The sequence below is a fragment of the Zingiber officinale genome, chromosome 7B, assembly GCF_018446385.1.
Source record: "Zingiber officinale cultivar Zhangliang chromosome 7B, Zo_v1.1, whole genome shotgun sequence".
NCBI lineage: Eukaryota > Viridiplantae > Streptophyta > Magnoliopsida > Zingiberales > Zingiberaceae > Zingiber > Zingiber officinale.
The window spans coordinates 61174936-61191466 of NC_055999.1; the positions used below are offsets into that span (position 1 = coordinate 61174936).

A 16531-nucleotide genomic window follows, 5' to 3' on the forward strand; every position below is an offset into this window, starting at 1 on the left:
TAAAGTGCTAACTTTAAGAGAAATTATACTCATTTTTGGACCTTTTGTATTTAAAAAATCTGAGGACAATTAGGTAACAATATTTGCATGAAGGAGTTGAAGCAAATAAAACTTTGCATGTAGGGAGTGAAAATAAAATTTTTTGTGATTGGGGACTACATGCAAAGTTAAAGTTGTGATTGAATTTTTTTTTTTTCTAATTTACCGATAGAACATCCATAAATTCTATCAACTCTACCTTTAGAGCTATAAATAAGTCAAGTTAATTGAAACTTATTTAATAAGATAATTGAATTAAATTATTTAACTATTAAAATGAAAATTTTACATTGATTATTAAATTTAATAATTAACTCTTGTTTGTTGATTTGAAAATTTTTCTTTATTTTGATTGCTGATTAGAATTTTATGAATTTACATAATTCGTAGAACGTTATTTATAAATATTAAATGATAATATATATATATATATATATATATATCATTTGAATTTATTAATTTAATAAACATCAAACTTTTTCATTAATATTTGATTCATGTACATCCGGCAACAACACCACAATTTCAGCTAAAAGAAGCCACCCTTTGCCTGTAGAGTTGAGACATGTAGCAATCCTGTGGCCATCAATCTCGTTAACTCCCACAACGATTTGTTAGTTATTTAGCCAACATCACTCGAATTATCAGAATTAATTAATCTGCAAGAACATATCTTAGTTAATAATTGATGATTAATCTGAAAACGAGGAACAGAGACAGAGAGATGAGATCAGATCACGCTAAATCTACTCTAAGTCTACGAAACTACGAAACTACAATCAAAAAGAGTTTTTTTAAAATGGAAATTAGTAAAATAGAGAATTTTGCCGTTGATATCGAATTTGTCTGGAGAATTGAAGCTGTTCTGCTGATTCAGGCTTCAGCGGCAGATTTTGGATAGGCAAATGAGGAAGATGACCAAGAAAACGAGGCAGGAGAGGGCGATCGCCACCCCGAGCACCAGCTTGCTAGGCCCGTGGTGGTTTCCGCCTCCGCCGCCGCCATTGTCTCCGCTTCCTTCGTCGCTGCCGTCGTCGGCGTAGTCTGAGTCCGCCCGCGTGGAGCGGTCCGGTGGCGGCGACACCGGCTGGCCGTACTTGTCGCAGGGCGCGATGCCGAGCTTGAGCTTGAGCTTGGAGGGGAGCTGCGTGCGGTTGTAGCAGAGGTTGGCGTTGCCGCCGACCTTGAAGACGTCGAGCTTGCGGAGGAAGGTCGCGTTGAAGGGGAAGACTCCCTGGAAGTTGTTCTTCTCCAGGTTTAGGAATTTGAGCTGCTTCATTTCGGCGACGAACTTTGGGATGCTTCCGTTGAACTGATTCGAGCTCAGATCGAGGTGGGTCAGCGACGAAAGCTGGGAGATTGAGTCGGGGATCGGGCCGGAGAGCGAGTTGTGGGCGAAAGTTGCGTTTTTCAGGTCGGCGAGGTCGCCGATGGAGTCAGGTAGGGTTCCGGAGAGGGCATTGGAGCTGAGATCGAGGTTTTGGAGGGAGCCGAGGGCGGAGATCGAGCTGGGAATGCGGCCCTTGAGGCGGTTGGAGGAGAAGTTGAGGTAGACGAGGTCGAGAGCGTGCCAGTGGCGGGGAACGCCGCCGGAGAGGTTGGTCCGAGCTATGGTGACCGAGCGGAGGCGGCGCATCTGGGAGAGGACGACGGCGGGACCGCTGGTGGAGATGGGGACGCCGACAACGGAGAGGTCGGTGAGGTTCTGGAGGCGGGAGAGCCACACGCCGGTGAGGCGGCGGAGGGAGGTGTCACAGGAGAAGGAGCGGAGGGAGGAGGCGAGGGAAACCGGGAGGTGCTTGGGGGCGGAGACGGGACAGCGGAGGAAAGAGAGTGAGCGAAGAGTGGAGAGGGCGCGGAGGGCGGTGGTAGGGAGGTCGAGGTCGGGGGAACAGTTGGCTAAGCGGAGGGAGACGAGGTGGCGGAATGGGGCGGAGTTGTCGCAGGCGGTCGCGTTGTCGCGGGCGGAAGGGACAGAGCAGGGGTCGCGGGAGGTGGGGAACCCCATGGATTGGAGCGCAGTCAGCTGCCGTGGGTCTAGATCGGAGCCTCGCGAGGGGACCTCCGGCGGAGGAGCGGCGGCGCCGGCGCCGGAGATTAGTAGGATTAGCAGAGGGAGGGCGGAAAGGGGCTGCGCCATTAGCAAAGCTCGACAAGAGGAGAGAGAGTGGAGAAGAAGAGGCGGGCGGGTCTATGGTGTTTTAGAAAGAGAAAAAGTTGCACACTCCTGAAACTTTTTGCGGGTGGGTGCGTTGTAGACCTTTGCCACATCACCCGCAGGTATTTCACAGGTAACCATTAATATAGAAAGTTTTCGATATTTACATCTTGATTTCGTTAGATCAGGACCGTCCAATTCCCACTTCATGCCCTCGCCGTCCTCGTCCTCACCGCCTCGACGCTTCGCCATCGTCTCCTCCCTCTTCGACTCCCCCGCGGCCCCGCCTCTCTGCTTCACCTGCGCCATCGCGTCCCGAAATCACGAGGCGAAGCGTCTTCCAATTGCCTTCTCTCTGCCGGAGAGCACGAGGAGGAGATCGTGTCGAGCAGCGCATGGGCGAGGAGGGGTCGCCGAGCTCGATGGGGAGCCTGGAGAGAGATCGGGAGCTTCTTATTCCCGTATCCATGGAACTCCACGGTTCCACCAATGCTTCTTCCTCTTCCTCTCATCACCATTCCGGTAGAGAGGTAACGCGATCATTTCCCATCCGATCTTCTCTTTCTGGGCAGTAGGATCCATGAAGCATGCGTATTTGAAATAATTATATTTCTCCTTAAATTTCTGCAAAGGATAGGTCGATTATACAATTTATATGTCAATGTGAATGAGTTTGAAGACTAATTAGCTCGTGTAGTCTATTGTAAACTTCGAATTCGTCATAAAAACAACTCCGGAATGCTCTTAGTTTTGTTTACCAAATTTAATTTGTTCTCAGTAATGATTTTCTTATGCATGTGGGAAACTGTGTTAAGGTGGAGGCGGATGTTTCTGAAATATTTTCTTGTGCATTAAATAAATAATTAAATATCTTTAATCGTGTACGGTAACTGCTTGGATATGTTTTGAAGTAGATTGATGCTTCTAATTGGAGGTTATAATACATGTAATCTTTATGCTTATTGCTATTTTTTTATTAAATAATCTGGAAATGATTCACTTCTTAAACCGCAGGCTTTTTATAAAGTCATCCGTAGTTGGGCTTCGAAGAAGTTTATGACAGGATGGTAGGGTCTTCTCTTTAGTGTCTTAGATAATTCTTGTGCTCTCATTGTGATCTTTAATTGTAAGTATATTACTGGCGTAATGTAACACACTTCTTCAACATTTTACCATATGCAATTTGCTGTCAATCTGAAAATTTTCAAGAAACTTGAATGCAGAGCATAACTCACAGCATGATAGAGCAGTAGTCCCTGTTGATATCCTTACAACTTTCAATCAAATTATAGAGAGACAGTAGTCTGTTTCCTTAGCCTTTTATTTTGTTCTACGTTAGGAGAACGTCCATGCCCAAGTAACTAAACGTAAAAAAGAGGAAATATACATAAATCTAAAGGAAGGAAAATAGGATTTTGAACATTGTCTTAATTCCTTTCTCATACTTCTGGAAAATTTTATTTCTTACCTAACTTTTTCAGTTTCATTCAGACCAATAATTTGATCAAATCCCTACTTGTGCAATAAAATGTGCCTTTTGACCCTAGCCATTTAAGCAAGGAAAAGAAAGTAACAAATAACTAAAAGTTGCACAACCAGATAGCATTTTATTTTTGAGAATTTGCCTATGTAAATCGTACTGCTTATGTTTTTCAATAATTAATAATCACAGTTAGTTGGAACAAACATGGTTTGGTGAGATGATTATAATCAATTAATAATCAAAATGAATTTTCATTAGCAAGTTATGTCTGATGCACAATTGTTACCTCTCATCGCTTCATTTGTCTTTAATTTTCAGTGTCATTCTCTTTCCTATTGCAATGACGTTCTATATCACTTGGTGGTTTTTCCATTTTGTGGATGGATTTTTTTCTCCAGTCTATGCTCAACTTGGGATAAACATATTCGGTATGGGTTTTTTCTTTCCAATTTTTATTTTGTGGTTTATTATGAAACTGTGCACCTGTTCTAGCTTTATTGATACTGCTTCAAGAATACATCATGTGTATGCTTTCAACTACTGTAATTGATCGTTATTACACTTTCTGTGTGGAGGGGTATGATTTTGTTCTCGGTCTGGTTGACATCCTTCTCATTGTCTCATGCATACTTCTCTTGATGTTTAATATTACAATGCCTAAATTTTTTCTTGTTTGTCTACTTTTTTTTGAGGGGAAATGAGGTCAAAAACAAACCTATAGAATATATAAAAATGCAAGTATGCACAGATGCTCTTTATGCCTTAGTCATCCAACTACAAACAGGTGTTGATAACATTATATTCAAGGTCCATGTTTAATCTGCAAATATCCATTGGGTATTACATGCTAGACCTAAAAGCTCACAGGCTTAATCTGTCAACTCTTGGTTCCTCGTTAACCTTTAGATTCCTATTCTGATTCAGCATTTAGTTTTCTGTGTCAACAATAGGAATAACAAGCTGAAAGTTCCAGCTGTTTAAGATTGGCATTTCTGTTTTCATGCTGAAGCTTTTGTTTTCCAAACTATGCTACGAGATAAAACTTGATTTAGATTATGCATACGCCACTTGTAGATATAAGGTTATCCATCTGCTCAGAACTAGACCTGCTATGGGTAAAAGATATACTTGAGATAAAGCACAAACTTAGTGGCTTAAGCTGCTAAACTGTCTCTTGAAGTTCAATACTAAATCAATTGTCTTCATTGTTGAGGTTATCAATTTGTCTTTCTCTTAGTTTAGTTCTAATTATTGTAGCCATAATCACACTTAATAAGCATATCCATATTCAGAGATTTACTTGCATTCTAGCAATGCAATATATCTTGCATTATCCTATCTTATGCTAGGGCAATGTCCTTTGCACTTTGGAAATTCTCCTGATGTCAAAGCAAGTATGATTTTACTCTATCAAGTTATCAAAGAATTTCATTATCAGCTCTTCCAACTTTTACTCTGTATGTTGATCCTGTCAACATGTTTTGTGTAACTGGAATTGCTTTCCAGGGCTTGGTTTTGCTACTTCCATAACGTTTATCTTTTTGGTTGGAGTTTTCATGTCATCATGGTTGGGCGCATCTGTCCTTGGCCTTGGTGAATGGTTTATTAAGCGCATGCCATTTGTTCGTCATATTTACAATGCTTCTAAGCAAATAAGTTCTGCTGTCTCACCAGGTGAATAATTCTAATTTTACTTTTTTTATACTTCAATTTGCATTTCTAACTTGATTTTGCTAAACACAGACCAGAATAAACAAGCCTTCAAGGAAGTCGTGATTATTAGGCACCCTCGGTTAGGTGAATATGCATTTGGATTTATCACATCTGCGGTTTCCCTACAGGTGCTTGTCATCTTTCTCATAACTTTGGCGTGCTTAGTGTTCTTTCTAAATTAATGCTTGTATATTAAAATTTTCTTTACATTTTTATCTTGTCAGTCATGTTATCTCTTTGACCTTTTCTAGTATAAAACTTGATGAATGGTAGAGATTACATTCATTATATCATATTTACATCATCTAGCTGCGGTTGTCCCAACTATTTATTTAGAGTTGACTACATGAATCTTTTTCCTCTGTAACTTCTATACAAGGTTGTATCACTAGTAATCTTCAAACTAATTTAATTCTTTTGTTATGTTTATTAATATGTTGTTTAATCTCCTTCTACCTTTACACATTCACTAATAGGTAACTCTTCTAATTAAAGAATCTATAGACCTTTTCGAGCATGGCCATACCATCTCAATCTCGTTGGATCATCGGAGCTACAACTAATTTTTTATCATCTTTACTTGCTTCATAGAAGAGGCAATAAGCAGAAAAGTTTTTCCTATTGTGGAAAACTATTTTCCTGTCAATAAGAAGTGGCTATAAACTAGGCATGTTTAGCAACTACAAAGTCCGGGAGCCTAATTGGAAGAAGGCTTCCTTCAGGATTTCTAGTTGGTTTGTAGGTTTTCCCTTCTTACCATTCAGACCACTGTTCAGATGCTGAACTGACTGAATACAAAATTAGTGTGTTTTTTTTTTCCTTAGTACTGACTCATCCCAAATTGAACTTTACATCGTAAATGGTTCGAACCAACCTGATAGATTATATTGGTTGACCTGAAATTTGATTCACTCAAATGATAAGTTGGTTTTTATCGTTTATTCTTCAATTTGAGTCAATTTTAGATACCGACTTGGAAATGAAATGAACAATTTTCATTGGGTTTTGAGGAAAAAAATGCCATGCGAATTCATGAGGTTGGATAAGAAATAGTTTTTCTTCATAAACTTAGATTAATGTTTGAAAAACACATCAAGTTGTAATTTCACTTTTGTAGAAACTTGACATCTACCATGGGAAAGATAGGCTCTTGATTATAGATGATGATTTTCGTTTGTTCCAAGTTTTTTCATCTTTGCTCATTCTAGTTTTCCCCATTTCTTTCCCGATTGAAATGGTAAAAACCTTAATCCTTGACAACTTTGGTCAAGAGTTATAATGCATGATCATTCTAATGCGCCACCAAAATTGAGACCTCAATCACTGAGAAATCTGGAGATAATCAATCTTACGTAGAGAATCAGAATGAGAATTTATTAGCTGAAAACTATTCTAATATACGAAATACTAACCCCTTTTATACATTGATAATTAGTGTTGCTCTTTGTAAAATAATGACTTAATTTATCCCAATAAAATTCTATTCGACTTTTTCTAAAAATTCAAGAGTTTTTAAAAATTCTCCCATTATTTTCTTAAAAATATCATAAATTATAAAAATTTTAAAGGACTTACGTTTCTTTAAAATTTTCAACGAATTTGAACAAGATTTGAAAATACTAATTACATTACATTCCCGTCTCCACTATTTTTTGCAACAATTATTAATCTGAGCGAAATTTCTTCTGCAGTGAATCAATTAATTTATTGGTTTTTTTTGTTCTGAAATCAGCTAATTTCCTTGTTCTATAATCTTTATCTAATGCCATGCATTAATTTCAAGATTCAGAACTTATTTTTGCTTGTTCACAAATTTATTGCTATGTTCCTTTGATAATAGCTTATCTTACATATGCCTATTGTTTCTTGATTGATAGCATACTTATTCTGTTGAGGAGGAACTCTACTGTGTTTATGTTCCAACCAACCATCTCTACGTTGGCGATATTTTTCTAGTCAGCTCGAAAGATATTATTAGACCGAACCTTTCTGTCCGTGAAGGAATTGGTAAGTTCCTATCATCCTTTATCGCAGCAACCTACCTTTGTGTTCTTATACTGTGTCCATCTTGAAATGCAGAGATTGTTGTTTCTACTGGCATGTCGATGCCGCAAATTCTCACTACACTTGATCCGCACATGGTACCAGTTGATAGAACTAAGATCTAACCTGAGTTTCTAGTGGCTGATGACTATTTCCCACACTACACGACTGGCTTTCCACCTCGACATTTTGCATACAAAAGCATGTTTCTTTTTCTAGTTTAACTCGATCTGTAGATAAGACACAAGGATTTTGGTAGATGCTATTGCTTATGTTCTTTTGAACCTTGAAAAATCTGTATTCCATGCTGAAGTAATTTTCATGAACTTGGCTTTTTTTTCCCAATCAAAACCTAGTGACTAGTGTATTAGTTTTAACATCAACTAGCAATGAGCCACTCAGCCATGAGAAGAAGAATCTTATAGACTATGATTCAATGAACAATGTTTTGCATATAAATGATGAAGAGCAACCCGAGTGAAAAGATACTGTACAATGAATCAAAGATCAAATCAATCTCCTATACTTCAGAACTGAAATCTTTGGTGCTTCTCCTCGACCATGCTATCTCATATGGATCATTGTCGACGAACGAGGAATCTTGGTTCTCATTTGACTCACTCACACTGCAAAGGCTGCTGCTTGTATCTTCTGGATTCCCAAATGCCATCCTCCTCAATCTTCTCATGAATTCAGAGTTGGATGAACTCTCAATGGCACTGTGTCCAGGCAAAACTTCTCCGTGCAAAACCTCGAGAGGTAACTCCCCTTCCAAGAACCGAACAATCTGCATAACTTCTTCAGTTAGTTCAAACACGCGTCGTAGAAATACAGACCAATGCTTGAGTCTCAATCAAGAAAAAGTATGCTTTCAATTCAGAACTGAAACCTTGATCACATAGAAGAGGAGATAAATGATTATGATACATTAGCAAGGTTGATGACACTAGGATACTTGGTGAGAAGAGATGACACCATCATTTGCAGAACCACGATTCGGAATAGTATCCGCGATCACATAGAAGAGGATAATCATGATAGACTAGCATGTTTAGGCAAGTTTAGTACTAGGTTCTGTAGTTAGAAGAGATAACTAAGTTTACTTGCCTCACTCATTCGCGGCCGAAGTTTTGCAGACTGGCGTACACAGGCAGCGGCGCAAGCAACCATGCGTGTCATCTCGTTAGGATCGTAGACTTTCTCAAGACATGGGTCGATGAGGGCATCATAGTTGCCATCCTTTCCAGCTTGTGTTAGCAATGGTCTTGCCTGTGAGAATTTCAATACAAAAAAAATGTTCTTTGGTTTTGTTATACTGAAACATTAATAGGGTAGGAAACATTTGGTTGATGGATCTACAAGTCAAACGAGACCGAAAAAAAGGAAGAGAAGAAAATGGAACTAGATATACTTAATTAGGCGACTAACCCAAGTAACCAAAGACTCATCCATGTAACCTTGACCTGAAAACACAGGTCGTCTTCCACTGATCAATTCCAGCAGCATTACTCCGAAAGAAAAGACATCCGACTTATCGCTTAGTTTACCGGAAACTGCATATTCAGGTGCCACATACCTGCCCGAAAACAACATATCTAGAATTACAATTCCAAACCCAATTTGTGAAGACTGATAAGGAAACAAGTAAAGGAACATTTCAGACCCAAAGGTTCCAACAACTCTAGTCGAAACATGTGTGTCGCCTTCGCCTTGAAACTTAGCCAGCCCAAAATCTGAAACCTGAAAAGGAATCCAATTTGATTACATTCCCATTCGGAAAGCAAACTACACAAGTGATCTTTTACTTCACCTTCGGCTCAAAGTTCATATCAAGGAGAATATTGGCAGCCTTGATATCACGGTGAATAATTTTAGGACGACCTGTTGAATTCAAAACACAGATATCAGATCAGAGCTACAAAGTTTCATTCACAAAATCACTAAAAGATTGGTGTTCTTCAAACGGAAAGGAACAATGCAACTGACAATCTTCGTGAAGATAAGCTAACCCCTTAGCGGAACCAACAGCAATCTTGACTCTGATCGACCATTCCATCGTCGGCTGATCCTTCCCTGCACAAGTATACACCTATGAAATAACACAAACTCAAATTCATATGAGTTTAGGAGGCTACCATGTAAGTGAAACTCCAGAGTCTTGTTAGGAAGATACTCATACACAAGCATCCTCTGGCTTCCAGAAATGCAGTAGCCTTCCAATGTCACCAAGTGTTTGTGATGAACACGACTGAGTTTTTCGACTTCGGCAAGGAATTCTCGGTCGCCCTGCCCACTCCCGGCTGTCAATCTCTTGACGGCGAATTCCTTGCCATCGAGTGTGCCTTTGAAAACCTGGCCAAAGCCACCTCTGCCGAGAATATTAGCGTCGGAGAATCCTGCGGTTGCCCGTGCCAGTTCTTCGAAAGTGAAGTTGATCTTTGCAAAATTGAGGTTGAAGGCTGGGGAAGAGGGCGATAATGGAGTTTCACCGGAGAGGTGGCGGGATCCTGAATGGCGGCTCGGTCCACTTGAAAGAGGCATTGTCTCTGAGGAAGAGAGCTTCACCGGTGAAGGAGTATAATGAGGAGGATATGGATAGTCTGAGAATGAAAGGTCTATTAGTACGAGATGTTAAGAACAATTGGCCAAAAAAGATCGGTTTTTTTTGAAGAATTATTGGGTAACGGTTTGATCTTTGGAAGAGTACCTGGGTGTGGGGAAGATGTTGGTGTCGGAGGTCGTCGCCGGCGACTCCTCCGGCAGAGGAATAAAAATACGCCCAGCAAAAGGGCGAGGACCACGGCCGCCGCTGCTCCCCCTCCTGCTATTGCTCCAGTTGAGGACGACGAGCTTGAGGTGTTCGAGGATGGAGGTGGCGGACCTGGCGGTGGAGATGGTGTGAGTGAAGGCGACGGTGGAGATGGTGTGAGTGGAGGCGACGGTGGAGATGGTGTGAGCGGAGATGAAGGGGGCGGCGACGGTGGAGGTACGTTACGCGGAGGAGTGATTGGTGGAGGGGGCGACCGAGTCAAGGGTGGCGGAGGTGGAGAGAGGACCGGCGAGGGAGGACCCACTTGGGGTGGAGGCGGTGACCGAGGAGGGAGGAGCGGTGGCGGCGGCGAGGCGGGCGGAGGGGAGGCAGGGGGAGGAGCGGGATTCGAAGGAGGGGGCGGCGGCGGCGAGGTGGCCGGAGGGGAGGCAGGGGGAGGAGCGGGATTCGAAGGAGGGGGCGGCGGCGGAGAGGCGGGCGGAGGGGAGGCAGGGGGAGGAGCGGAATTCGAAGGAGAGGGCGGCGGCGGCGACGATAGTGGAGGAGGGGATGCCGGCGGAGGTGTTGCTGGAGGAGGAGAGGTGGGAGGCGGCGGCGCTGAGGTAGGCGGAGGGGACGTCGCCGGCGGAGGAGTTGCCGGAGGAGGAGATGTAGGAGGCGGCGACGCCGAATTAGGCGGAGGGCTGGAAACCGGAGGGGGCGGGATGGGCGTCGTCGGAGGCGACGCTGAGTTGGAAGGGGGCGGCGGAGCATTCGAAGTCGTCGGAGGCGGCGCGGAATTCGTCGGAGGAGGAGGCGCAGAGGCCACTGGAGGAGGCGTCGAGGACGGCGGCAGGGGACCCGAGGTCGTCGGGGGCGACGCAGACATGGCGGCGTCAAAGCCGGGAGTGACGCCGGGCGGGAAACGAGTCTACGCGTAGCTCGACTCGCTTTTCCCTATAATCCACGGACGTTCCACGACGAAATGCTTATTATAAAATTAATATGCCATTTTAATTAAACGATGCTTACACAGCATAATATCACATTTTTATTTAAATTTAATGTTACCAGTTAAATTAAATTCAATACCAAATACAAAACTCCAAAGAATTAAAGACATGTCAAAGTCAAACCCTTCACATAATGATAAATACCCTAAAAAATCTCCCCCCTAAAAAAAATAATAATAAGTTGCAGCGACCAAGTGCACGTTGTTAGTAATTTATCAAAATGAATTTTATTATATGATAATTTCTTGTCCTCGATAAGAGTTTTCCTAATAGGCGCACATTACTTGTTCTTACCCAATGGGAGTTCTTGACTTTTTTTTACGTTGAGTGCAAAAATTAAATAATTAATCATTTTAATTTGTCATATTTTTTAAAAATATATTAATTTTGCCGGGTCTTCTTCAAGGAGATCAACGATGACCGTTGAAGAATTCTTCGACATGCTGATGTTTTTGGATGATATTTTTAAGTATTCCTTGGGATACTTGTGAATTTAAAGGATCTTAGAGATGCCGAGAGGTTGTTAAGAAAGAACCCATTAGAATTAGAAATATAAATGAATCAAATCAAGTTTAAAAATATTAATATTTGAATTTGAACTTTTATATATATATATATATACGAGAATGCTAGCCTGCGGTATTTATGCTGCTGCATCGGTGCGGTTTAGTCCACGTATATTCCTGATCGGTCTCTGGACCGATCAGGGAACCTCCTGATCGGTCTACAGACCGATCAGGGAAACTCCTGATCGGTCAGAGAACCTCCTGACCGATCAGGGAAACTTCTGATCGGTCTGTAGACCGATCAGAAAATGATCTGATCGGTCTACAGACCGATCAGGAAGGCAACCGCACCAAAACCCCAAGAAATACATCACAGGAGAATATTTCTCTCTCGCTCTCTCTCTCTATATATATATATAAAATAATTAGTATTCTATTTGCGACTCATAAATAATCAAACAAAATATTATATATTCAAATTCAGCTAAAAAGTTTTCAATTCCAACTTGAATAATTTCAAATTAAAAATAAGAGAATTCGAGGAATAATCCAGCCTGGCAGAACAAACAGAGCATAGAGCATGGCGATTAGAAAAGAAGGCGAGAGAGAATTCAACACACGGAGTTGTCCAAAGAAAAGTAGGCACAACGACTTCAGACAGAAGCCTATACGGTTTCGAGTAGGAGGAGAAGGTGCACAAGCAAAGAGTTTCAACTACTCATTTGAACATTCAAAAAACTAAAGAAACATAAAGCATAAAGAAACAATTTGGTTGCGCGTTATAACAAAACTTGATGGCCTGATGAACAAACCTGACTCCAAGATACAATTCCCTCTTCGAGTCGAGAAACAAGAAAGTAAAAAACTTTAGCGGAGCCAATTGTTTCGGTATCGACTGTCACAATGTATGGAAGACAGTGGTTGGAACTACATCAATCCAATGTTCACTTCTCTACTCCAAGGACATCCTTTGTGGCCTCATAAGTCACAAATGTAATGGCAATTGCCGGCGCAACCTGGAAGAAGAAGAAGAAGAAGTAAGTCTCGGTGCGAAGCTGAAATCATTTCAGCTGCGGTGGTGGGAAGCACAAACCTTGACACAGTTGGGGACCAGACCCTTGTACAATGCACGAAAGCCTTCGTTTTGGACCGTCTTCCTGAAGGCATCAACCATTCCATTGTACTCCAAGGGTGCTTTGCTCTTACCCTGGCCTGTCACGATTGTGCCAGCGTCCTTCCAGCCCACCATTTGCATTCTTCTCCGAATTACATCGAGCGGGTAGGCAAAGGTCTGGCCAGCGATTCCGGCTGTAGCTCCGCAAGCCAGCTTCGTGGAGATATTCAACTCAGAATCTTCAGCAAGTCCATATGGATTAGTTTTGATCAGCCAATCCTTCAGAGATTCATAGACACCAAAGTTGAGGCCGGCGTAGGGGATCTGCGAATCCAAAGAAGAGTTGTGAGCTATGAAAATTAGTTCCTTAACTTTCATGTTGCTTCAACTAAATCGGTATCAAAAGAGTTTTCAGGTCACCTTTTTCTATATGAGAGAAAATGCACTACTAAGGAAGAGAAAATGCGCCTAAGTGATTCGAGATTTCAAAAACACAACCTAACGATGATGATGAAGATGTTGGCATTGTTTTTGAATGTTGGGGATTTCAAGCTCAACATAGATGAGAAACTTACAACTCCAATGACCGACGGAAGCCAGCCTCTGTAAAGAGATCGAAAACCTTCTTCCCTATAAATGGTTGCTAAAGCATGAATCATTCCTCTGTACTGGCGAGGGGACTTGTCTGTCTGCATAAAAAGAAAAGCCAATAGAATGAATAAAATATCACTCAATCTAAAAACAAGTTGATGTTCAGACTTGTCGAAGGAAGAGAAGCAGAACCTGGACAGTGATCCTTCCTCGAACCATGTCCATGGGATAAGTAGATGACATTCCGATAATTCCAGCACAAGCTCCCGCTCCAAGGCGCAACACAGGAGTAAGTTGAGCATCTTCTGAAATTGTTGCAACCTAACAAATGAATCATAATTTGAAAAAAAAAAAAACGATATGTATCCATAACTACAAGTCTTTTAATATTATTTAAACCATTTAATGGTATGTCGTTCCATCCTTAGTTTGCAATTCAGGGATGTCAAGATTGAGGTTTCTGCAGGGTACCTTTGGGCTCGACAAGTTAGAACCCCTTTCTCATAGTGCAAGGGCAGAAAAGATTGGAGCTATTCTCGTTGTAATGGTCCATTATGAAGTCATCTTCCATGAGCAAACTCAAACTTTACAATCCTCATCATGTGTTTGTTTTTGATGTATAGTGTTTTCAGATGAGTAGCATGGATAGCAAAAAAGGGAGGAAAACCAATAACAACAAACAAAGAACAGCTCAACATGAAGGAATATGCATACCGTTGCCGGATTGCCACCGGTAAAGCCACAGAATTTCGCTGTACAAAATATAACATTGGTATAAGAATAAAGTACAGGATTTGAATAACTAGCCGAGCCTTATTGAAACAACACACAGGCTTTGCTTCCAAGAAAACTTTAGAAAAAACTTCTAAGGTCCTTGAATAGTGAAATGAACTGGACATTACGATATCTGTTCATTTGTTCCTTGAATATTAACAGCCTAGATGTGAAGATCACAGAGATGAACTATTTGGTAGAATATTCTTGAAGCATTGTGAAATCTGGGGAAAATAGTAAAGATATGGGCATACCGTGAAGCTTGTTCGTAAGTAAAGAATTTAACTGCAGAATTTGGGATGATTCGTGCACAATTGGTTCCATTGCCTTTGAAAAGCCCTATAAAACCCTCAGATCTCCAAATGTACTTGAGGCCTTGTATTGTTCCATTATACTGAATATAGTGAGGATTTTGGACCTGTATGCATTCGTCTTTGTCCGGTTAAAAACAGAACAAATACATTGTGTATATTCCTTTAGATAATGACTTTTTGAATGCAGATATATAGTCCATGCTTTCTAGCATATGAAAGACAAGAAGAACAAATTCACTGTATAATGACTGTCAAATGCAGATACATGGTCCATACTTTCCACCAACAAAGAAAACAAACATAGATTGTTGAACACAAAGATAAATTGCATTGATCATTGGCTGTTTTGATTCTTTGGAACAACTCGATGAAATTAGTAAATTCTTTTAGGAGGCCCCCAATGTCTAGATCGACCTCATCCCATTTTTACAGTAAGATGGTTGGCTGTTCACGGACTAACTGTACCTAATTTTTATTTTTTGGGATCAATATTAGCAATGCAATTCATCCGATGATAAACCTAATCCTCAGTCCTCTTTAAACCCCTTGTTGAAATTTTTTATAGTAGAGGAACTTGAGTGAAACCCCTGAATGTGCTGTATAAAAACTTGTTTGCTGATGATTCTGTCCGGTTCAAACAAAGCTCCATAATATCAAACATATTAAATTCATTAAAAACAGAAATAAAATCAGGCTGCTACAACCAATCAGTGATCTCAACCAATGTAGGAACTACAGAAATTCCATCAAAATAAGAGTTGAAAAGAGAGAAACATCTAATCTTCATTTGCAAAAAAAATAAGAAAACACGCAATGGAAAATGAATCTTCACCTGAAGTAAGATTTTTAATCGTTCAAGTGGAGCAACAGCAGTCCTTGATCTGCAAAATAGTTCTATAAGATGCCAAATTCTTCTTTAAATGAATACAATAATAGAATTTTATCAGTGCTATACTGGTAAATCACAAATGATAATAATAATAATAAGAAGAAGAAGAAGAAGAAGAAATGGCCTTATTTTTACAACAAATGAGCCAAAAGGAGAGGGAAAGAGCACGATTCGACTCACACTCCTCCAGCAACACCTCCGGCGACGAGGGATTTGCAGATGCTCATAAACGAGCGGCCGGGGTCCTTGACTCCCTCCCCCGCGAGCTTCGGGTCCTCCGCTAGGTTCACGATCGCGTTGGGGGCCGCCGACTCCTCCGTCCCCTTCCGGCCCAGATCTTCCGATTCCATCGCACAACGTAGGCGATGGCAGAGTAGGGCAGCGGAAAAGGGGAGGCGGCCGGAGCGCTTGTCGGCGGCGCTCGCTCTCCCTGTAGTTTATATAGTCGTCGGAGAGATGCCCTTTAATTTGCTTCTTGTTTAAACGATTCAAGTCATCGCCACCATCGCTCGTTAGGAACGTCAGCGTCAAATTACGAAAAATTTCCTAATTATTTTACTAAATTACTCATACACCCACGTTAACTAAAATTAATTACAGACATAATTAGAAATTCTTATTTTTAGAAAGCAAGTCGTTTATTAAAAATATTAAATTTTCAAAACATACGGGATGTACCTTCCTTTCTCATATTTTAAAATAATAATATTATATTGATCTTTTTAAACCACTTTATCTTTTTATTGTATTATTATATATATATTTAAATAAATTTTATCTTATTTTATTATTACTAATCAATTTTTTTTTATATTATTTTTTCTCGTTTGATATATATATTTGTCATAGTTTCACATCATTTAGAGTATTTATTAATCGTTTAAGTATATACTCGTACTATTTTAAATACGTCTTTAAAAATTTTCTCTTAATAATTGTAATTTCAACTTTTTCTCTAATATTTTTATTTATTATTTTGTCCATTCTCGTATGTCCACACATCTACCTTAACATCCCTATCTCCACAATTCTCATCTTCTACTCATGTCTATGATTTTATAAAATTTTCTTTTAAATTTTAGAGATATTTAACGGTCATATAAAATAACTGATACTCTTTTCTATTTCAATCATTATATTTATAT

At 40.5% G+C, this 16531-nt stretch overlaps 4 protein-coding genes across 5 annotated transcripts; 1 reads left to right on the plus strand and 3 right to left on the minus strand.

Moving 5' to 3' along the window:
* Window positions 1-713: 713 nt before the first annotated feature.
* LOC122005836 (receptor-like protein 51) lies at window positions 714-2313 on the minus strand. Its single transcript, XM_042561058.1, has one exon. It carries the CDS (start codon window positions 2177-2179, stop codon window positions 920-922), a length of 1260 nt encoding a protein of 419 aa, XP_042416992.1. The 5' UTR covers window positions 2180-2313; the 3' UTR covers window positions 714-919.
* On the plus strand, window positions 2281-7730 carry LOC122005838 (protein CONTINUOUS VASCULAR RING 1-like). 2 transcript variants are annotated; one of them, XM_042561060.1, is made up of 7 exons: window positions 2281-2727; window positions 3212-3264; window positions 3999-4108; window positions 5187-5354; window positions 5424-5521; window positions 7271-7400; window positions 7473-7730. In XM_042561060.1, the coding sequence occupies exons 1-7, from the start codon at window positions 2593-2595 to the stop codon at window positions 7559-7561; spliced, it is 783 nt and encodes a 260-aa protein (XP_042416994.1). In that variant the 5' UTR covers window positions 2281-2592; the 3' UTR covers window positions 7562-7730. The 2 variants fall into 2 exon arrangements, with proteins under 2 accessions (XP_042416994.1, XP_042416995.1); XM_042561061.1 differs by having other exon boundaries at window positions 5232-5354.
* Window positions 7731-7841: 111 nt separating this feature from the next.
* Window positions 7842-11156, minus strand: LOC122005835 (proline-rich receptor-like protein kinase PERK2). The gene is made up of 8 exons (XM_042561057.1): window positions 10144-11156; window positions 9572-10036; window positions 9423-9509; window positions 9247-9317; window positions 9100-9176; window positions 8865-9012; window positions 8544-8705; window positions 7842-8223 (listed from the first exon to the last, which is right to left on the minus strand). The coding sequence occupies exons 1-8, from the start codon at window positions 11072-11074 to the stop codon at window positions 7957-7959; spliced, it is 2208 nt and encodes a 735-aa protein (XP_042416991.1). The 5' UTR covers window positions 11075-11156; the 3' UTR covers window positions 7842-7956.
* A 1356-nt stretch (window positions 11157-12512) lies between these two features.
* Window positions 12513-15864, minus strand: LOC122005837 (mitochondrial adenine nucleotide transporter ADNT1-like). The gene is made up of 8 exons (XM_042561059.1): window positions 15567-15864; window positions 15330-15378; window positions 14438-14601; window positions 14124-14161; window positions 13602-13714; window positions 13394-13507; window positions 12798-13142; window positions 12513-12720 (listed from the first exon to the last, which is right to left on the minus strand). The coding sequence occupies exons 1-8, from the start codon at window positions 15734-15736 to the stop codon at window positions 12649-12651; spliced, it is 1065 nt and encodes a 354-aa protein (XP_042416993.1). The 5' UTR covers window positions 15737-15864; the 3' UTR covers window positions 12513-12648.
* Between the last annotated feature and the right edge of the window lie 667 nt (window positions 15865-16531).

What these genes read in the sequence shown, in the direction of transcription:
- LOC122005836 (XM_042561058.1), bottom strand. Translation starts at nt 2,179, where the DNA reads ATGGCGCAGCCCCTTTCCGCCCTCCCTCTGCTAATCCTACTAATCTCC.
- LOC122005838 (XM_042561060.1), top strand. Translation starts at nt 2,593, where the DNA reads ATGGGCGAGGAGGGGTCGCCGAGCTCGATGGGGAGCCTGGAGAGAGAT. An exon ending in ACTTGGGATAAACATATTCG is followed by an intron (nt 4,109 to 5,186) that starts GTATGGGTTTTT and finishes ATTGCTTTCCAG; the next exon opens with GGCTTGGTTTTGCTACTTCC. An exon ending in AAGTTCTGCTGTCTCACCAG is followed by an intron (nt 5,355 to 5,423) that starts GTGAATAATTCT and finishes TGCTAAACACAG; the next exon opens with ACCAGAATAAACAAGCCTTC.
- LOC122005835 (XM_042561057.1), bottom strand. Translation starts at nt 11,074, where the DNA reads ATGTCTGCGTCGCCCCCGACGACCTCGGGTCCCCTGCCGCCGTCCTCG. An exon ending in AGCTTATCTTCACGAAGATT is followed by an intron (nt 9,318 to 9,422) that starts GTCAGTTGCATT and finishes TGAATTCAACAG; the next exon opens with GTCGTCCTAAAATTATTCAC. An exon ending in AGAGTTGTTGGAACCTTTGG is followed by an intron (nt 9,013 to 9,099) that starts GTCTGAAATGTT and finishes GTTTTCGGGCAG; the next exon opens with GTATGTGGCACCTGAATATG.
- LOC122005837 (XM_042561059.1), bottom strand. Translation starts at nt 15,736, where the DNA reads ATGGAATCGGAAGATCTGGGCCGGAAGGGGACGGAGGAGTCGGCGGCC. An exon ending in TTCCGTCGGTCATTGGAGTT is followed by an intron (nt 13,143 to 13,393) that starts GTAAGTTTCTCA and finishes TTGGATTCGCAG; the next exon opens with ATCCCCTACGCCGGCCTCAA. An exon ending in TGGTCCCCAACTGTGTCAAG is followed by an intron (nt 12,721 to 12,797) that starts GTTTGTGCTTCC and finishes TTCTTCTTCCAG; the next exon opens with GTTGCGCCGGCAATTGCCAT.